Source organism: Lepisosteus platostomus, chromosome 5, assembly GCF_059453375.1.
Source record: "Lepisosteus platostomus isolate fLepPlt1 chromosome 5, fLepPlt1.hap1, whole genome shotgun sequence".
NCBI lineage: Eukaryota > Metazoa > Chordata > Actinopteri > Semionotiformes > Lepisosteidae > Lepisosteus > Lepisosteus platostomus.
In genome coordinates, this window is record NC_142615.1 from 69190909 (window position 1) to 69212895 (window position 21987).

The 21987-nt window shown below is 47.2% G+C and overlaps 2 protein-coding genes across 3 annotated transcripts in view; one reads left to right on the top strand and one right to left on the bottom strand.

Annotated features, from left to right (window-relative positions):
- Positions 1-21987, top strand: part of LOC148671947 (uncharacterized) — a 206332-nt gene that overhangs the window by 158365 nt on the left and 25980 nt on the right. The gene's annotated exons all lie outside the window — the stretch shown is intronic.
- Positions 16777-19611, bottom strand: LOC148671956 (GTPase IMAP family member 9-like). The gene is made up of 2 exons (XM_088632800.1): positions 19528-19611; positions 16777-17924 (listed from the first exon to the last, which is right to left on the bottom strand). Exons 1-2 carry the CDS (start codon positions 19598-19600, stop codon positions 16963-16965), a joined length of 1035 nt encoding a protein of 344 aa, XP_088488926.1. The 5' UTR covers positions 19601-19611; the 3' UTR covers positions 16777-16962.

A 21987-nucleotide genomic window follows, 5' to 3' on the forward strand; every position in this document is an offset into this window, starting at 1 on the left:
GTTAAAGCAAGTCAGTTTTTTCCGCAACACTTAAAAGACATTTTTCCAAGAAAGTTTAGCCTTTGTCACTAATGAAACCACTAAATAAAGACATAAATATAGAAATCTTAAGATTTGTTTTATTTAATGTTGGTAGCAGGATGAACTGTCAGAGTGTATATTTTGTCGCAGAGTTGCTGCAAGATGTTAACAGTGAAAAAGGTATTAAGAAATGAGTTATTTCAAGATGAAAATTTTCAGAATAATTGCAAATCTAGCAGGATAGAGAAAGCACAGAAAACTGGCAGTTAGATTGATCAGATTAGTATGAAAAGTCATTTAGCAAAGGGAATAAGAAGAGTGACAAACTAGTATACTTTAGATCTTTTTTTCTGAACCAGGGAAAATCTGATCATGTTTCCCTATAACAATAATAAAAAACTTTATTTGATATATCACCAGTAAAGGTGGCATCTCAAAGCAATACAGTAGATGTAAAAACAGATAAAAGGACCACAGATTACAAAATGCATATAAGAAAGACAAGCAGTTAGAGGTGCTACCAAAATTAGAAAATGAAGCAGATACAGACACTAAGTCTTCTGAAAAGAAAGGTTCTGAGGTTAGATTTAAACTGGCCCTGGTGTGTGTGTGTTTGTGTCTGTCTGTCCTGTGATGGACTGGCGCTATGTCCGGGGTGTATTCTGCCTTGTGTCCGTCGCTTACTGGGATAGGCTCCAAATCCTCTGTACTGGATAAAGAGATTAGAAATGGATGGAAGTAAAGGCACTGTGTGGATGGAACTATACACAGTGTTAGAAACCCACTATGAAATGGCAGCATCTCACTGAGAATAAAACATTTTATAGTGCTGGCTTAAGGAAACAGCCTTTCCACCTCTCTTGCACATCAGTATCCATACCTAGTTATTTAAACAAATTGCCTCTAATTATAAACATCTTAATATGCTGGCTCTGTGGATCCGCATCAGCTATGTTTGCCCATTCCTTCAATTCATGTGCATCCAACACACAGTTCAACGCTAGCAACTACACAAAATCTAAAATATGAGCTCTACTTGCCACTTACAATACCAACAGTACCAGCTAACTTTAGTAGTGACATTTTCATGGATCTTTTTAACAATAAAATTTACAACATCAGACTTCAGACACAATTAAACAGGCCTCAAAAAAGTCTGGTACAAACATTTTCAGCATGGAATAAACCGTTACTTTAATGGTATAAACCTTAAATGGATTCATATTCTCAATAAGATTTGGTGCTCAGTAACATGACTTAGAAAATGACAGAAGACATACGTATCATGCTTATCCTTCTATTTTTCATAATCGTAAACTCCTTAAGGCAGTTACATTTTCTCTGTTCTGACCTGGAGTTACAGAGAAATTTAAATTCTAATAAGAGATTTGTAATGAGGAAAGTCATACCAATCACTCATACAGTACCAGGATTTGCAATTACAATACAAATACTTTCTTTCTGTATGTGTTTATTTTGCAGTTTGAGTCTATGGCATTCCTTTGGGGGTCTATACTCCAAGGCATGACTTTTTTATGGGAACATGACATTTTTTTAAACATATTTTTGTGGTAGGAGGGCGCAAAACATCAGTATTTACTGCTATTAATTACTGTACGATTTATAGTTGAAATCTGAGCCTAGATATAAAGTTAGATATAAAGTTAAAATCTCGACAAAGCAATGTAGGAAATACAGAGAAAATAAATCCTTTCTGACATCTAAAATCAGTTTCGATCAAGGTCTCTAAAACGAACAAGAAAAAGAGGATTTTCGGAGGGCAATTACGCTGTGTTTATATAGAATAAGTGATTTACTGTATGAGCAATCTAATTTCTTGTTCGTTTAAAACAGTGAAATGTCAGCTGCAAAAGATCGCACCAGAAACAGCACTCTCTCTGCCTGTCATAGACGTTCAGGAAAGGCTGAATGAAGTCATGTCAAGTACAATAATTCGGTGATCAATAATAACAGTTGTAGGACAGTATATAAGGAGGATAAGGATTTTGAAGTTGACTCGAAATCTGATAGGTAACCAGTGCAAGGACTTGAAAACAGGTGTAATGCATCCCTGATAGGATTCTTGCTGTCATATTCTGAACATATTGAAGATTGCTCAGTGTGGATTTAATTTCCCCAGTGAACAGGATGTGCATTTATTAATTCTAGAAAAAAAGCCTTTCTTGATTTCTCTAGTTCTTAGTTTCTCTAGTTCCCTTTAAAATAAACTATTATTCCACAATGCAGAGTATTACATGGCCAGTATTTACACATGATATTTGTGATTTAAAGAAATTAACACAAGCAGCTTTTGGAGATTTAAGTGTTGGCTGAGTTATTGCAGGATAAAAGACTAGAGATGTTGGCAAGAGGAAGATAATTTGGGGAAAGCTGAGGAATACACTTATAACAAGAACACTTCCTAATGGGGTTAGGCATACTTTTGATGAAGATGATGAAGTTAACAGACTATATGTTTACATAGATACTGAAATAAGGATTGTATTTTAGATTATGTGTAGTTGCTGGCATTGAACTGTGTGTTGGATGCACATGAATTGAAGGAATGGGCAAACATAGCTGATGCGGATCCACAGAGCCAGCATATTAAGATGTTTATAATTAGAGGCAATTTGTTTAAATAACTAGGTATGGATACTGATGTTCAAGAGAGGTGGAAAGGCTGTTTCCTTAAGCCAGCACTATAAAATATTTTATTCTCAGTGGGATGCTGCCATTTCATAGTGGGTTTCTAACACTGTGGTGTATAGTTCCATCCACACAGTGCCTTTACTTCTATCCATTTCTAATCTCTTTATCCAGTACAGAGGATTTGGAGCCTATCCCAGTAAGCAACGGACACAAGGCAGAATACACCCTGGACATAGCGCCAGTCCATCACAGGACAGACAGACACAAACACACACACACCAGGGCCAGTTTTCCCATAAACCAATTAACTTACCAGTATGTTTTGGAGTGTGAGAGGGAGTCATATCACACATATGGAGAAAAACCATGTAACCCAGAGAGAACATGTAAACCCCACACACACAGGATGGCAGGAATTGAACCTAGGACCCCAGTGCTGCAAGATAGCAATGCTAACCACTTTGCCACCATTAAAAATGGATGGATATCTTAGTTATCTTTCTAGTTCACAGGTTTGCATGCATAATTTAATTTTGAAAGCCACTGAGCCATCAGGTACTACTGTTGTATTTATGAAAAAGAAACAAAAGAAAAAACATACTAACAACTGTGCCATCCTACTCCTTAGTTAATACATTTTATTATTCATAAACAGTTAACATTGTTAGCAAAATATTTTGAATTATATTTAACCCTATTTTTTCTTTAGTTTTGTATTTAACTTATTATATGATAGTCAGACTTAATGTATATTTGAACAATGAAAATATATTTTTACAAGATTTTACATTAAGCACTTAAAATTAATATGGTTAATAATAGTAAACTGTAACATGCTGTAACAAGATCGGTTAAACTGCGAAGAAAATGCTTTCAGAGAAAATGTTTCAGGTGTGAAGAACATAGATCTCCAATGCAATTTCAACCAAACCTGTTCCCACACACCCTGCCCCCACTACCATTAGAATATACACAAAGCACTCAAATCTTTCGAGCTAATGATCAGGTGACCCGAGAGAGAGCGAGAGAAACACCAAGGGGTGCGGAACCAGGGAACTATTTACATGGAAAACGGGCGATCTCCCCAGACTGTCCGCCCGTTTCACTGTTACCTGGATACCTCTTTATTTAGAACTCACTAACACTGGTTTTTAGTTTAGAAGGATTCAAGTAGGGTTTTAGATGAAAGGCAGCGACCTTAATCAAGCCCAAATCATAATTGAACCCATTCAGAGCCTACATTACATTTTAGCGTTTCATTCTGAGCAGAAGACCCTTACACCTGAAGAAGGCTTGCGTTTTCTCTCTTCTCTTTTAAGCATGTGTACAATGTGTAATACAATTACAATGTGTAATTACAATGCTGTAATACAATTTGAATCGTATGAGGGTGTATTATTAGGGGGAGGTGTCTTTCACTGGAAATCTCGCCTGCTTCTACTTTACGAGTACAACCCCCTCTCTGCCGGAGTGCTGGCTGTGACGAATTAAACCGGTTTCACAGGTTTCAATCACAGACCATGTGACATGGGAGTCAGGAAACTAACACACAGCGCCACCAGATTTGACAACGCTATAAAAACGCTATAAAATAATGTGACTAGGCACAGAACAAGTTTACAGCACAGTACAATAATAAATGCTGACCATGACTTTAGAAGCATAAATTGCCTTACACTCAATTTAAACACAAGCTGTCTTTAGCCCTCTAAGCTGGTTCATACAGAAATGTAGAGATCCAGGCTCAGAACACACAGCTTCATTAGCGAATACATATGCAGGACAACTAGAGAAGACGTTTTACAGAGGATGGATTTTTAGAAACATCCCATCAGTGACATCACTGAAGTCAACTCCTAGGTACTGTAACTGTCGTGTGGATAGTTTCACAAGAATCAGACAAAGGTTTAAGCATCGCTTGTTCTAGATAAAACTGCAAAAAAAAAACAACAACCAATAATGTACTTCTTTGCGGCTCTGTTTGCCCAAATCATATATTCACAACGTGAAATCTAGAAAATAATATTACGTAACCAAAATCCGCAATATGGAAACAGAACCTGTGTAATTGTTGATAGATGATGTACTCGTAACATTTTTTCAAGACGAACTACAACATTAAAAAAATGACTTGTATGTACTTGATATCTCTAATCAATCCAGGGGTCCCAGCACAAAACGAAACTAAAACGCATACCGTTTCGCGCTTCTTATTAGTTGCTCAAAAGTAATTTGACCGTATGAAATGCATAATATAAACCTAGAAACATATACGTGAGCAGTACTTAAGCACTGTAGTATCGGTGTTAAGACATACCTCTCAAATACTGTAAATCAAGTTAAAAATATCTCAAGACCGATTCTGGTCATAATGAAACCATGTTTCGTGTATGTTTTCTTTAAAGTACCGAGACCAGCCATATACTGTATGTTTATGTTCCAAAATTAATATCGTTTATGGCCTTCACACGCGTTGCAGTATGCTCCTATTCTTTTTATGCTCAGCTACTAAGATTTCCCTTCAGTGGTAAAATTAGATATGAATATTCAATACTTAAACGGGCACAGTTAAGACATTAAATATACATATACATACTGTATACAGTACAGTTTGCATACGGTAATATGTTTATGTTACGCGATTAAAAAATAAATAAATAAAAATGAAAAGTCCAGCACCAGCTGGATTCGAACACACAACCTGCCAGTTGGTAGTCACGCACCTAGACTAGTAGGCTACAAGACAGCTCGCATGAACAGGCAGGCGAAACAGCCCTACACAGCCCTGTCGCAGCACACAAATTCTTTAGATACGCGATTCCATATTATATTAGCAGAAAAGCTTAAAACTACCACTTTTTCACACGCTATTTCACATGCTAGTTAAATACTTCGATGCTTAAAATCGTTAGGGAGAAATGGAATACCCGTGTGTATTTTTCCTTTAAAGTGCCGATTCCTGGAATCTGACTGGCTGACACCCCTCTGAAGTGGTTCCATAAAATCTGGTATACGTAAAAGAAAGCGTTGATAAATACAAGTGTCTTTTAATACACTCTTTGCTGTGCTCTTGAGGATCCTTGTGATATTATAAGCTCTAGTTGAATGATAGGTGTCGCATTTTAAATCATTTTCGTAGTTAGAAATTATGAAACACCCTGTTAAAAGCAAGGAAGTTTTTATGCCTGACAAAGTATGGCTTGGACAGATTCCAAGTGCTTGTACAAATGTGCTAAAGAAATTATACTTTGAGTATACAGCTTGTCCAAAGTCATCCATTATTAATACTATTAGTAATATCTTCAGTAAAGGCTTTGATGCATAAATATTTCTGATAAAGGTAGGTTGTGTACTTTTGTCCAACTGAGCAATCTTGCTTTCATAAAATATACCAACATTTTAATGACTGATGATTAACATGCTGTAATACACAGTTCAAAATTAAAGGCTCAAATGCTGTACATGAGAGGTTAAGCTCCCCCTGGCGGTTTTACAAGACGACGCCGGATAGTTAGCCACGTGACACACGTGAACTGCGTGATACCGCGACACGCCCACCGGGGTATGCCGCGAAATACCTCACCCATTTTGAATGGCTGCATCTGTACGTGTGCATGAGTGTCTGAGTGTGACCGAGTCTGTGTGTGCCCGAGTGTCTGAGTGTGACTGCGAGTCTGTGCCCGAGTGTACATGTGCGAGAGTCTCTGAGTGTGACTGTGAGTCTGTGCCCGAGTGTACGTGTGCGAGAGTGTCTGAGTGTGACTGAGAGTCTGCGTGCGAGTGTGCGTGTGCGAGTGTCTGAGTGTGACTGAGTCTGTGTGTGAGTCTGCGTGCGAGTGTACGTGTGCGAGAGTGTCTGAGTGTGACTGCGAGTCTGCGGGCGAGTGTACGTGTGCGAGTGTCTGAGTGTGACTGCGAGTCTGTGGGCGAGTGTACGTGTGCGAGAGTGTCTGAGTGTGACTGCGAGTCTGCGGGCGAGTGTACATGTGCGAGAGTGTCTGAGTGTGACTGCGAGTCTGCGGGCGAGTGTACGTGTGCGAGTGTCTGAGTGTGACTGTGAGTCTGCGGGCGAGTCTGCGTGTGCGAGTGTCTGAGTGTGACTGCGAGTGTACGTGTGCGAGAGTGTCTGAATGTGACTGCGAGTCTGCGGGCTAGTGTACGTGTGCGAGAGTGTCTGGGTGTGACTGCAAGTCTGCGGGCGAGTGTACGTGTGCAAGAGTGTCTGAGTGACTGCGAGTCTGCGTGTGCGAGTGTCTGAGTGTGACTGCGAGTGTACGTGTGCGAGTGTCTGAGTGCGACTGCGAGTCTCCGTGTGCGAGTGTCTGAGTGTGACTGCGAGTCTGCGTGCGCGAGAGTGTCTGAGTGTGACTGCGAGTCTGCGTGTGCGAGAGTGTCTGAGAGTGACTGGGAGTGTACGTGTGCGAGAGTGTCTGAGTGTGACTGCGAGTGTGCGTGTGCGAGAGTGTCTGAGTGTGACTGCGAGTCTCTGCCCGAGTGTACGTGTGCGAGAGTGTCTGAGTGTGACTGCGAGTCTGTGCCCGAGTGTACGTGTGCGAGAGTGTCTGAGTGTGACTGCGAGTCTGCGGGCGAGTGTACGTGTGCGAGAGTGTCTGAGTGTAACTGCGAGTGTACGTGTGCGAGAGTGTCTGAGTGTGACTGCGAGTGTACGTGTGCGAGTGTCTGAGTGTGACTGCGAGTGTGCGTGTGCGAGAGTGTCTGAGTGTGACTGCGAGTCTGTGCCCGAGTGTACGTGTGCGAGTGTCTGAGTGTGACTGCGAGTATAAGTGTGCGAGAGTGTCTGAGTGTGACTGCTAGTGTACGTGTGCGAGAGTGTCTGAGTGTGACTGCGAGTCTGCGTGCGAATGTACGTGTGCGAGAGTGTCTGAGTGTGACTGCGAGTGTACGTGTGCGAGAGTGTCTGAGTGTGACTGCACGTGTGCGATTGTCTGAGTGTGACTGCGAGTCTCTGCCCGAGTGTACGTGTGCGAGAGTGTCTGAGTGTGACTGCGAGTCTGTGCCCGAGTGTACGTGTGCGAGAGTGTCTGAGTGTGACTGCGAGTCTGCGGGCGAGTGTACGTGTGCGAGAGTGTCTGAGTGTAACTGCGAGTGTACGTGTGCGAGAGTGTCTGAGTGTGACTGCGAGTGTACGTGTGCGAGTGTCTGAGTGTGACTGCGAGTGTGCGTGTGCGAGAGTGTCTGAGTGTGACTGCGAGTCTGTGCCCGAGTGTACGTGTGCGAGTGTCTGAGTGTGACTGCGAGTATAAGTGTGCGAGAGTGTCTGAGTGTGACTGCTAGTGTACGTGTGCGAGAGTGTCTGAGTGTGACTGCGAGTCTGCGTGCGAATGTACGTGTGCGAGAGTGTCTGAGTGTGACTGCGAGTGTACGTGTGCGAGAGTGTCTGAGTGTGACTGCACGTGTGCGATTGTCTGAGTGTGACTGCGAGTCTGTGCCCAAGTCTACTTGTGCGCCTGAGTCTATCTCTGAGTGTCTGCGAGTCTACGTCTGCGAGTGTGACTGCGAGTGTGCGTGTGCGAGAGTGTCTGAGTGTGACTGCGAGTGTACGTGTGCGAGAGTGTCTGAGTGTGACTGCGAGTGTACGTGTGCGAGAGTGTCTGAGTGTGACTGCGAGTCTGTGCCCGAGTGTACGTGTGCGAGAGTGTCTGAGTGTGACTGCGAGTGTACCTGTGCGAGAGTGTCTGAGTGTGACTGCGAGTGTACGTGTGCGATGTGTCTGAGTGTGACTGTGAGTGTTCGTGTGCGAGAGTGTCTGAGTGTGACTGCGAGTCTGCGTGCGAGTGTACGTGTGCGAGAGTGTCTGGGTGTGACTGCAAGTCTGCGTGCGAGTGTACGTGTGCGAGAGTGTCTGGGTGTGACTGCGACTCTGCGGGCGAGTGTACGTGTGCGAGTGTCCGAGTGTGACTGCGAGTCTGCGTGCGAATGTACGTGTGCGAGGGTCTGAGTGTGACTGCGAGTGTACGTGTGCGAGAGTATCTGAGTGTGACTGCGAGTGTACGTGTGCGAGAGTGTCTGAGTGTGACTGCGAGTCTGTGCCCGAGTGTACGTGTGTGAGAGTGTCTGAGTGTGACTGCCAGTCTGTGCCCGAGTGTACGTGTGCGAGTGTCTCAGTGTGACTGCGAGTGTACGTGTGCGAGAGTGTCTGAGTGTGACTGCGAGTCTGTGCCCGAGTGTACGTGTGTGAGTGTCTTGAGTGTGAATGCGAGTCTGTGCCTGAGTGTACGTGTGCGAGAGCGTCTGAGTGTGATTGCGAGTCTGTGGCCGAGTGTACGTGTGCGAGTGTCTGAGTGTGACTGCGAGTGTATGTGTGCGAGAGTGTCTGAGTGTGACTGCGAGTGTACGTGCGAGTGTACGTGTGCGAGAGTGTCTGGGTGTGACTGCAAGTCTGCGTGCGAGTGTACGTGTGCGAGAGTGTCTGGGTGTGACTGCGACTCTGCGGGCGAGTGTACGTGTGCGAGTGTCCGAGTGTGACTGCGAGTCTGCGTGCGAATGTACGTGTGCGAGTGTCTGAGTGTGACTGCGAGTGTATGTGTGCGAGTGTCTGAGTGTGACTGCGAGTGTACGTGTGCGAGAGTGTCTGGATGTGACTGCGAGTCTGTGCCCGAGTGTACGTGTGCGAGTGTCTTGAGTGTGACTGCGAGTCTGTGCCTGAGTGTACGTGTGCGAGAGTGTCTGAGTGTGACTGCAAGTCTGTGGCCGAGTGTACGTGTGCGAGTGTCTGAGTGTGACTGCGAGTGTATGTGTGCGAGAGTGTCTGAGTGTGACTGCAAGTGTACATGTGCGAGTGTCTGAGTGTGACTGCGAGTGTACGTGTGCGAGAGTGTCTGAGTGTGACTGCGAGTCTGCGTGCGAGTATACGTGTGCGAGAGTGTCTGGGTGTGACTGCGAGTGTACGTGTGCGAGAGTGTCTGAGTGTGACTGCGAGTCTGCGGGCGAGTGTACGTGTGCGAGTGTCTGAGTGTGACTGTGAGTCTGCGGGCGAGTCTGCGTGTGCGAGTGTCTGAGTGTGACTGCGAGTGTACGTGTGCGAGAGTGTCTGAATGTGACTGCGAGTCTGTGCCCGAGTGTACGTGTGCGAGTGTCTTGAGTGTGACTGCGAGTCTGTGCCTGAGTGTACGTGTGCGAGAGTGTCTGAGTGTGACTGCGAGTCTGTGCCTGAGTGTACGTGTGCGAGTGTCTGAGTGTGACTGCGAGTGTACATGTGCGAGAGTGTCTGAGTGTGACTGCGAGTGTACGTGTGCGAGTGTCTGAGTGTGACTGCGAGTGTACGTGTGCGAGAGTGTCTGAGTGTGACTGCGAGTGTACGTGTGCGAGAGTGTCTGAGTGTGACTGCGAGTGTACGTGTGCGAGTGTCTGAGTGTGACTGCGAGTGTACGTGTGCGAGAGTGTCTGAGTGTGACTGCGAGTCTGCGTGCGAATGTACGTGTGCGAGAGTGTCTGAGTGTGACTGCGAGTGTGCGTGTGCGAGAGTGTCTGAGTGTGACTGCGAGTCTGCGTGCGAATGTACGTGTGCGAGAGTGTCTGAGTGTGACTGCGAGTGTGCGTGTGCGAGAGTGTCTGGGTGTGACTGCGAGTCTGCATGTGAGTGTACGTGTGCGAGAGTGTCTGGGTGTGACTGCGAGTCTGCGTGCGAATGTACGTGTGCGAGAGTGTCTGAGTGTGACTGCGAGTGTACGTGTGTGAGAGTGTCTGAGTGTGACTGCGAGTCTGTGCCCAAGTCTACTTGTGCGCCTGAGTCTATCTCTGAGTGTCTGTGAGTCTACGTGTGCGAGTGTGACTGCGAGTGTACGTGTGCGAGAGTGTCTGAGTGTGACTGCGAGTGTACGTGTGCGAGAGTGTCTGAGTGTGACTGCGAGTGCACGTGTGCGAGAGTGTCTGAGTGTGACTGCGAGTATACGTGTGCGAGAGTGTCTGAGTGTGACTGTGAGTCTGCGGGCGAGTGTACGTGTGCGAGTGTCTGAGTGTGACTGCGAGTGTACGTGTGCGAGTGTACGTGTGCGAGTGTCTGAGTGTGACTGCGAGTCTGCGTGCGAGTGTACGTGTGCGAGTGCCTTGAGTGTGACTGCGAGTCTGTGCCTGAGTGTACGTGTGCGAGAGTGTCTGAGTGTGACTGCGAGTCTGTGCCTGAGTATACGTGTGCGAGAGTGTCTGAGTGTGACTGTGAGTCTGCGGGCGAGTGTACGTGTGCGAGTGTCTGAGTGTGACTGCGAGTGTACGTGTGCGAGTGTACGTGTGCGAGTGTCTGAGTGTGACTGCGAGTCTGCGTGCGAGTGTACGTGTGCGAGTGCCTTGAGTGTGACTGCGAGTCTGTGCCTGAGTGTACGTGTGCGAGAGTGTCTGAGTGTGACTGCGAGTCTGTGCCCGAGCGTACGTGTGCGAGTGTCTGAGTGTGACTGCGAGTGTACGTGTGCGAGAGTGTCTGAGTGTGACTGCGAGTGTACGTGTGTGAGAGTGTCTGAGTGTGACTGCGAGTCTGTGCCCGAGTGTACGTGTGCGAGTGTCTGAGTGTGACTGCGAGTGTACGTGTGCGAGAGTGTCTGAGTGTGACTGCGAGTGTACGTGTGCGAGAGTGTCTGGGTGTGACTGCGAGTCTGCTTGCGAGTGTACGTGTGCGAGAGTGTCTGGGTGTGACTGCGAGTCTGCGTGCGAATGTACGTGTGTGAGTATCTGAGTGTGACTGCTAGTCTGCGGGCGAGTGTACGTGTGCGAGAGTGTCTGAGTGTGACTGCGAGTCTGCGGGCGAGTGTACGTGTGCAAGTGTCTGAGTGTGACTAAGTCTGCGGGCGAGTGTACGTGTGCGAGAGTGTCTGAGTGTGACTGCGAGTCTGCGTGCGAGTGTACGTGTGCGAGTGTCTGAGTGTGACTGCGAGTGTACGTGTGCGAGAGTGTCTGAGTGTGACTGCGAGTGTACGTGTGCGAGAGTGTCTGAGTGTGACTGCGAGTGTACGTGTGCGAGAGTGTCTGAGTGTGACTGTGAGTCTGCGGGCGAGTGTACGTGTGCGAGTGTCTGAGTGTGACTGCGAGTGTACGTGTGCGAGTGTACGTGTGCGAGTGTCTGAGTGTGACTGCGAGTCTGCGTGCGAGTGTACGTGTGCGAGTGCCTTGAGTGTGACTGCGAGTCTGTGCCTGAGTGTACGTGTGCGAGAGTGTCTGAGTGTGACTGCGAGTCTGTGCCCGAGTGTACGTGTGCGAGTGTCTGAGTGTGACTGCGAGTGTACGTGTGCGAGAGTGTCTGAGTGTGACTGCGAGTCTGTGCCCGAGTGTATGTGTGTGACTGCGAGTCTGCGTGCGAGTGTACGTGTGCGAGTGTACGTGTGCGCCTGAGTCTGTCTCTGAGTGTCTGCGAGTCTACATGTGTGCGAGTTTCTGAGTGTCTGCAAGTCTACATGTGTGCGAGTGTCCGAGTGTGACTGCGAGTCTGAGTGCGAGTGTCCATGTGTGCGAGTGTCCGAGTGTGACTGCTAGTCTGAGTGCGAGTCTACATGTGTGCGAGTGTCCGAGTGTGACTGCGAGTCTGAGTGCGAGTGTCCGAGTGTCTGCGAGTCTACATGTGTGCGAGTGTCCGAGTGTGACTGCGAGTCTGAGTGCGAGTGTCCATGTGTGCGAGTGTCCGAGTGTGACTGCGAGTCTGAGTGCGAGTGTCCGAGTGTCTGCGAGTCTACATGTGTGCGAGTGTCCGAGTGTGACTGCGAGTCTGTGTGCGCGCGCGAGTCTACGTGCCCGGGAGTGAGTCTGAGTGTGACTACGAGTCTGTGCGAGTCTACGTGTGCGTGTCTACGTGTGCGAGAGTGTGCGTGTGACTGAGTCTGTGTGTGAGTCTACATATGTGCGAGAGTGCGAGTCTACATGTGTGCGAGATCAGATCGCCACCGCCAGCCATGGGGAGTCCACCGTCAGGTCTGTCCAGTCAGTGTGTCTGTATGAACCCCTCTCTCTCAGTGCAGTGTTCATATACTGGAGTGTCCAGTCAGTGTGTCTGTATGAACCCCTCTCTCTCAGTGCAGTGTTCATGTACTGGAGTGTCCAGTCAGTGTGTCTGTATGAACCCCTCTCTCTCTCAGTGCAGTGTTCATGTACTGGAGTGTCCAGTCAGTGTGTTTGTATTAACCCCTCTCTCTCTCAGTGCAGTGTTCATGTACTGGAGTGTCCAGTCAGTGTGTCTGTATGAACCCCTCTCTCTCTCTCAGTGCAGTGTTCATGTACTGGAGTGTCCAGTCAGTGTGTCTGTGTGAACCCCTCTCTCTCTCAGTGCAGTGTTCATGTACTGGAGTGTCCAGTCAGTGTGTCTGTATGAACCCCTCTCTCTCTCAGTGCAGTGTTCATGTACTGGAGTGTCCAGTCAGTGTGTCTGTATGAACCCCTCTCTCTCTCAGTGCAGTGTTCATGTACTGGAGTGTCCAGTCAGTGTGTCTGTATGAACCCCTCTCTCTCAGTGTAGTGTTCATGTACTGGAGTGTCCAGTCAGTGTGTCTGTATGAACCCCACTCTCTCTCTCTCAGTGTTAATATGAGATGTGTCTCTCTCTCCAGCTACACCTCTCTGATCTCCATGGCCTGCCAGATCTCCTCCGGGATGAAGTTCCTGGCCTCCCTGAACTTTGTGCACCGGGACTTGGCGACCCGGAACTGCCTGGTGGGGGAGGGCGGCGCCATCAAGATCGCCGACTTCGGCATGAGCCGCAACCTGTACGCCGGCGACTGTGTGGGGGTGTTGGGGGTGACCTCATGTGTCTGCGTCCCCAGGGGAAGTTCACCATGGCCAGCGATGTGTGGGCGTTTGGGGTGACCCTCTGGGAGATGCTGAGGCTGTGTAAGGAGCAGCCCTACGCCTCCATGACAGATGAGCTGGTGATCGAGAACGCTGGAGAGTTCTTCAGAGACCAGGGCAAGCAGGTAACAGCCACACCTGGCCAGGAGTACCTGTACCTGTCTCTCTCCTGTTCAAGAGGCTTTATTAGCATGACCGATGGGTACAATCAGTGTTGCCAAAGCAAATAAAAATAATAAAATTAACATGGAACAAAACAAAAACTAGAAGTAAAATAAAACCTACAGACATGTCACAGACATTTACAACAAAGAGAAATGATAAAATATTGACATATACTGTAGGCGGCTGGAGCATTATTGGGAGACAGACTCACTGTTCCTCAGGCTGTGACAGGAGATCACATACTGGGCTGCCAGATCAACTGAGTTCCCTCCTCCCTCTCCCAGTAGGATGGGGACCCGTTGTGACTCTGGCAAGTGTGGGAACTGTGGGATTAGATTTCTGAATTTCGGGAAGAATGTTTCTCTAATCCCAGAGTATCTGTCACAGTGCAGTAGGAAGTGCACCTCTGTCTCTATTTCTCCCCGCTGGCAGTGGGAGCACAGCCTGTCCTCTCTGGGCAGCCAGGTCTGCCTGTGTCGCCCAGTTTCTATGGCCAGGTTGTGGTCACTGAGCCTGTACTTCGTCAGGGTCTGTTTCTGTTTGTTATTTTTTATTTTGGTCAAATATTCAGCTAGTGTGTATTGTCTGTTTAGGGTTCTGTAGCATTCCAGTTTATATTGTGTTTGTGTGTGTGTGTCCCAGTGTGTGAGATATTGCTGTTTGATCTGTGCTGTGATGTGGTTGAGTCTGGGTTGTGGTGCTCTAGCAGTGCTGTCCTGAGGCTGGTTAGGATTGGTGTGGCTCAGGTCGGTGAGCCTCAGGCCCAGCTGGCTCAGGGGGCTCTGTTTTGGGCTCAGCTCTTGGCTCAGCAGGGCTTTGTGGTGGTAGGAATTTTGGTCGCTGTTTTTTAGGTGTAGCCAATACTTTAATATTCTTTTCTGTATGTTTATCAATAGTGGGTACTGGCCTTATTCGGCCCTGCACCCGTTGTTAGGAGTTTTTCTCTGCACACGGAGGATGATTCTACAGATCTCCATGTGCAGAGTTTCTGTGGGGTGTTTGTCCCATTGGGTGTAATCCTGGTCTGTGAGGGGACCCCACACTTCACTGCCATATAGGGCAATGGGTTGGATTACACTTTCAAATATTTGGAGCCAGATTCTTGTTGGTGGGCTGATGTTGAAGAGCCTCCTTCTTATTGCGTAGAAAGCCCTGAGTGCCTTCTCCCTCAGTGCCTTCACTCCCAAGTCAAAACTCCCGGAAGAGCTGATGGTGAGACCGAGATATGTGTAGCTGGATGTGTGCTCCAATGTGTTGTTGTTGTTCAGTGTGAATTTGTACCTGTTTCCCTGAGGTCTGGCTTTCTTCTGGAAAACCATAACTCTGGTCTTGTCTCTCTCTCAAGGGCAGGACTTTGTCCTCTCAGTGGCCCTGGGTTCAGTTAATGATTAACTCACCAGGGCAGAATGAAGTCTTGGACGCCGCCTGATATGAACGTTTCTGGTATATCTCATCACTTAGGAATTTAAAAATATATATAAAAATACTTTTAAAATTGTTTTTCATAAGCAAACTCTCTTGTTTGGGGTTCTGGAAAGTTGATCTAAAAGGATCTCCAAAGCACTTTACAGTCAGGGACCCCACTTCATCCCACCTACAATCAACTGAGAAGAGGGAATTTGGGGAGTACAGACCGAACCCCGACTAAGCAGCACCCCTGACCAGCAGTCGGGTCACTGGGGTCACTGGGGTCACACCCCTGCTCTCACACACTGTAAGGACATTGTTGTTGTCATTCTGTAAATCGCTTTGAGAAGACACCTTTAAAGGTGCTATATAAAACAGTTTTTTTTTTAATTATTACTTCAAATGAGATCTGCTGAAAATCAAGAGTCGATTTTATTGTTGGACATGTGCAGCTATATAGAATCTGTTGATGTATTAATCACTCTTGCCATTAGTAATCAATTAATTTAAAACAATGAAATATGGCTATAATCTGTTAGGTTTTGCACCAATTGAATGATTGATGATCACAAGACTGTGAAAGTGAAAACGTTTTTGAAGTTGATTAGATTATTCTTTATTGCCAATAGTTGGTGGAATTTGCTAATAGTACAGCAAACAACACAGATGAGTCACACATACAACATATACAGTACAAATTTACATAGAACAGAAGACAAACATTGTCACATACAGCACATATGTAAACAACTTTCCATGTTAAACAATAAATTATACAAGGAAGTCAGAGTTCAAGGTGAATTCAGAGGTCGCATGGCAGAGGGGAGGAGTCTGAGGTTGAATCAGACCGTCCTTGATTGGGAGGATCTGAAACTTGTTCCAGAAGCATGAAGCTGAAAGAGATTATGAGCTGGGGGAGAGGGGTCGGAGATGATTTTCTGGGCACAACTGGAGGTGCAGCTTGAGTACAGAGATGAGATACTCTGGCTTCCTTGAAGAAACAGCCAGATTTGATCTTCTGATCATTTTAACTACTAAATACTCTTTTCTGTGTCCTATCTTCTGTTGTTATTGTGTGGAAAACAGCTCCGTGTTGTTATAGACAGAACAGTGAAAACTGCCTCTGAGAAACACACAGGTAAAAACCATGTCTGATCAAGTCTGCTGCTGTCATTAACACGCATGAAAATACTATTGGTGAAAAAGAACCTAATACCTCGTCAGTGATTTTTTACATAAACATTTTTATATAAAAACAGTAAAACCAGGAACATGTTTATTAAATGTTTATTAAATTCCAAACAGTTTGATAGATCTCTGATCGCTGACAAGAGAAAGTGAAAGTAAATCAGCTCCTGTCTCTGAGCTGCTGTGTGATGGACTAAATCTAATCTCCCTGAGAGAAAACAGTTCAAGTACAGCACAGAGGATTTAAACAGACACAGGTCTGTGTGCCACTGTGTTAGTAACGCAGTACAGAGCAGAGCACAGTATGATTTTAATTCCTAACAGGACACAAGATGGTTGAATCTCTCAGTCTGATGACCAGTAAGATCAGTGAATCACTAATACAGCATCAATCACACTCACTGTTGGGAGGTTTAAGACCTTTACTGTTCCTCCTCTTGACAGGCAGTCTGGGCTCCTCTTCTCTCTCTCTCTCTCCCTTCTTTCATACTTCTGTCTCAGCTCCTCTGTCTCTCTCTGTCTCTCCTCCTCCCTCTGTCTCAGCTCCTCTCTCTCTTTCTGTCTCTCCTCCTCCCTCTGTCTCAGCTCCTCTGTCTCTCTCTGTTTCTCCTCCTCCCTCTGTCTCAGCTCCTCTGTCTCTCTGTCTCTCCTCCTCCCTCTGTCTCAGCTCCTCTCTCTCTTTCTGTCTCTCCTCCTCCCTCTGTCTCAGCTCCTCTGTCTCTCTCTGTTTCTCCTCCTCCCTCTGTCTCAGCTCCTCTGTCTCTCTGTCTCTCCTCCTCCCTCTGTCTCAGCTCCTCTGTCTCTCTCTGTCTCTCCTCCTCCCTCTGTCTCAGCTCCTCTGTCTCTCTCTGTTTCTCCTCCTCCTTCTGTCTCAGCTCCTCTGTCTCTCTGTATCAGCTCCTCTGTCTCTCCTCCTCCCTCTGTCTCAGCTCCTCTGTCTCTCTCTGTCTCTCCTCCTCCCTCTGTCTCAGCTCCTCTGTCTCTCTCTGTCTCTCCTCCTCCAACCTCTGTCTCAGCTCCTGTCTCTCTCTGTCTCTCCTCCTCCCTCTGTCTCGGCTCCTCTATCTCTCGTTCAGTGTTTATTTCTTTGATGTCAGTGGTGAAGTACAGCCCATAGTTTCCTGCCACCATGTCCTCTATCTTCTCCAGCAGCTCTGTGACCTGAGTGCGGTCGCCCCTGTTCTTGTTGTTGAGAACATGATACCTGTTCCCACACTTCTCCACCAGATACTGGAGCTTCTTCCCTTCTCTCTCAATGTGCTGCTCAATGGTTATGTCTCTCAGTGTGTCCCCCCAGGTGAACAGCACTATTGTGTGTCTCCACACTCTCTCACTGAGAAGCTCCAGATATTTCTTCACTGATCTCCAGTCTGTGGCTGAGTCCAGATCAATCACCAGGAGGAGAGCGTGGGGTCCTGGGGGACACAGAGACACACTGCGCACAACCTCCTCTCTGACATGCTGTGGATCAGTCCTTATTATACGTGGAAAAGAGGAGTACCCTGGAGTGTCAACCACAGTGATCTGCCTCCCAGCTACTTCTCCCTCTCTCTTCACACACTCCTCAGTTACTCCCTCAGTGACAAACTCCTCTCTGCCCAGGATGGTGTTTCCTGCTGAGCTCTTCTCAGACAATCTCTGGCCCAGCAGCACGATCCTGATCTCTGAGAGACGCTGTGGTGCCTCATGGGAATCAGCCTGTCCCTCCCCTGTCAGAGAGAAAGATCACAGATTATTTACATGATAAAGTTCTCATCACATCTATCTTCACTCTTCATCCCATTTAAAATTCACGATAAAAACTTTTCTATATCTTTTCTATTGTCCCTGCCCTGTGACAGAGGAAAATCACAGATTATTGAGATTAATTTTCTGTGTATTCTCTGTGGTATACAAAAATGTTCTGTTAATGTTAGGTAATCAGACTGTATTCTTACAACATTCTTATTCTGTATTCTTGCAATTTATGTAATATATATATATATTTAACTGTTCTCTCAATAGTACATGTTTATTTTTCATCACAATTTTTTTTCTTAGAATAATTTAACCTCACTGAAAGTTTAGATTTCTCTCATCTGATAAATCGACATTTTTCCCAACTCCTTCCTTGCTCATCTTTACCAAGGGCACCAATACTTCTGGAGGGCCCTGTAGAGTCCCCCTAACACTGAGTATCCAATGGCAGTTCAGACACATATGGGACTTCTGTGTTCAGAATGAACCTTTATACCACCTTATTTTAAAAATACATGTAAAAAAACTGTAAAATCATTCAGTCTGTCCTGATTCTTCACTAGCGAGTCTAAAATGTCACATTTCATAAAGACATGTTTGGGACTCAGCCACCTGGCTGGGAAATCTGTGTGTTGTATAGTTTCAAACCGCTTAGAAACTATCTACTGTGATCCACACTGAAGAGAACTAGCATGATGTTAGTTTAAAAACAGTGAAACTGACAAGCTGGAGGAACTGAGTCTCTTTAGTCTGAAGGGAGTGTCCCACACTGACAGGGTGAAGATAGTGAACCATATGTATATATACAAAATATTCAACATCCTCAGTGACAGTCAGTCATCATTAAAGACCAGTTAGATATTGACACCTCAGAGTTCCTCAGAATTAACACTGAAACTCAAAGCAACACTAAGACTTAAAATCAGGAGTGGGAGGCTCTACTGTACACAGAGAGAAGTGGGAGAGGGGAACAGGCTGATACCCTGGCTTCTCTCCAGACATAGCTGGGTGAGCTCCTCCAGTCAGGACAGGAGGCTCTACTGTACACAGAGAGGGGTGGGAGAGGGGAACAAGCTGCCCAGTCAGGACAGGAGAACCTGGAATCACTACTAATTATGGGCCAAATAAATTCCTCTGTTGTTCATCTGTACTGATTCCTCTCTGGTATTATCAGCTGTACAACAAACACGACCTCTGAGCAACAAACAGGAAACGATCATATCTGAGCGTGTCTGAGCATCATGAATACTCACAGTGTGAATCCAATACCATCAGCACACGGTCAGGTTTTACATCAATCATTTTACCTTAAATAAACACCTCATTAAAATATTTAGTACATTCCAAACAGCTTGAGTTGACAGAACTGATCCCTGATCTCTGACAAGAGAAAGTGAAAGTACATCAGCTCCTGTCTCTATCTCCAAGTTCAGACCCTGTGTGTCTGACAGACAGAACACACTCTCAGCAGACAGGAAGACACTTCTCCAGCTGCTGCTGTGCTCTGTGACAGAGAAGAGACCCTCAGTGACTCCCTTACTGACACTCTGACAGGCAGAACAAGAGAAAACTCACCAGGGCTGAGCGCTGAGCTCCTACACGCTGCCATCTCTCTCTCTCCTTCTCTTCCTGCTGATCTGAAGGGCATGACTTTGTCCTCTCAGTGGCCCTTGATAAAATATTTAGTGAGTTCAGTTAATGATTAACTCACCAGGGCAGAATGAAGTCTTGGGCGCCGCCTGATATGAACGTTTCTGGTATATCTCATCACTTAGGAATTTAAAAAAACTTTAAAAATTATTTTTCATAAGCAAACTCTCTTGTTTGGGGTTCTGGAAAGTTGATCTAAAAGGATCTCCAAAGCACTTTACAGTCAGGGACCCCACTTCATCCCACCTACAATCAACTGAGGAGAGGGAATTTGGGGAGTACAGACCGAACCCCGACTAAGCAACACCCCTGACCAGCAGTCGGGACACTGGGGTCCACACCCGTCTGGATCAATGAAGTTAATGAGGCGCTGTCCCCGCCAGGGGGAGACAAGGCACCAGAAGTCAGAGGCCAGAGCTGAACTGCTTCAGGAGAGAGACAGATCGGGGAAACAGCAGACCAGAGAGAGCATGAGAGCAGACAGGAGTCAGACAGTAGATAACGGACCTGAGCAGCTCATCGGCTTGTTCGCCCCTCCCCCAGCTCTGTCTGGAGAGAAGCCAGGGTATCAGGTTGTTCCCTCCTCCCACCCCTCTCTGCGTACAGACCCCCCCTTAACCGCAGATGCCTGAGCACTGATTGACTTCCTGCAGCGTCAATCCCTCCCCCAGAACAAACACAAACCACACCGCTGCTTCTCCGTTTTTATTCATCTGTTCAGGGAGTGAAACACGCGCCGTTCCCCACCCACCCCTCGATCATTTCACTCGCTGTCATCGACCGATCGATTATACATCGACAAATCATGGAGAACCGTTCCAGTTCCTCACGGTAAAGGAAGAGTAGCACCACCTCCGCTCTCACTGAAATACTCTCCATCAATAAGACGCACGAGTCTCTCCATCAATAAGATAGATAAATAAATCAGCAATGCAGGAAATCAATAAATAAACAAACAGAGCGATAAGGCGCCACGGGCGTCTCCGCCCACGAGTCCCGGACTCCCCTCTCCGGGCGGCAGCGGTCCGGGTCCGAGCTCGGGTTCGGGTCCGGCTGGCCGGTATGGGTATCGGTATCGGGCCGGACTCGAGGGCCTCTCCCGTCACGGTCGGACTCCACCCAGAAGGGGGGCGGGGGGGGTTACAGGTCACAGGTCACAGGTCGGAGCTGCTGCTAAGGTACTGAGAGACGCCGACCAGGAGCAGCACCTCCCCGGTCTTCGTCGCCTCAGCCGCCGCCCCCTCTTCCTCCCCCGCCAGGAGGGGCGATGGCAGTGTGGGTGGGTGGGGCAACAGCAGCCCCTGCCATTCCTCCTGCCCCCCCTGCCCCTGCCCCTCGGGGGGGGCAGCTGGCGGCGGGCAGCGCCGGTTCACACCCGGGCTCCTCGGAGGAGTAGATCTGGAGACACAGCGCGGCCACCAGCAGCAGGAACAGCGGTTCTGCACCTGGGGGAGAGAGAGGTCAGGGTCAGGGAGTCACGCTTGAGGTTCGGGCTGCATGATATTAATAATAATAATACACTTCTATAGCTCTTTCCTGGACACTCCACTCAGAGCTCTTTACAGGTCATGGGGATCCCACTACCACCACCAGTGTGCAGCTCTTTACAGGTCCTGGGGATCCCACTACCGCCACCAGTGTGCAGCCCCACCTGGATGACGCCCCAGTCCTCTCCCCACACACCAGCTCTCAGTGGGGAGGAGAGCAGAGTGATGAAGCCAATTCATAGATGGGGATTATTAGGAGACCATGACTGGTAAGGGCCAATGGGAAATTTGACCAGGACGCCGGTGTAAAACCCCTACTCTTCTCGAGAGACACCCTGGGATTGTTAATGACCACAGAGAGTCAGGACCTCGGTTTGACGTCTCATCTGCAGGACGACGCCTGTTTACAGTCCAGTGTCCCCGTCACTATACTGGGGCATCAGGACCCACACAGCCTGCAGGGTGAGAGCGCCCCCTGCTGGCCCCATTCACACCTCTCCCAGCAGCAGCCTCAGTGTTTTCCCAGCAGTCTCCCCTCCAGGTACTGGCCAGGCTCACACTGCTGTGCTCCAGTGGGGCTGCTGGCCATTATGAATGCAACTTACAGAATGAACATCTGGGAATTATTCTTGGGCATCATGCACTGATAACAATAGTACTACTACTACTAACACTAATACTACTACTGCTAACAATAGTACTACTACTAACACTAATACTACTACTGATAACAATAGTACAACTACTAACACTACTAATACTACAACTGACAACAATAGTACTACTACTAACACTACTAATACTACTGATAACACTAATAATACGACTGCTACTACTACTACTGCTGCTGCTGACAGCGCTAATAATACTACTAATACTACTACTGATAATACTAATA

What these genes read in the sequence shown, in the direction of transcription:
- LOC148671956 (XM_088632800.1), bottom strand. Translation starts at nt 19,600, where the DNA reads ATGCCCTTCAGATCAGCAGGAAGAGAAGGAGAGAGAGAGATGGCAGCG. An exon ending in GAGCTCAGCGCTCAGCCCTG is followed by an intron (nt 17,925 to 19,527) that starts GTGAGTTTTCTC and finishes TCTCTCTGACAG; the next exon opens with GGGAGGGACAGGCTGATTCC.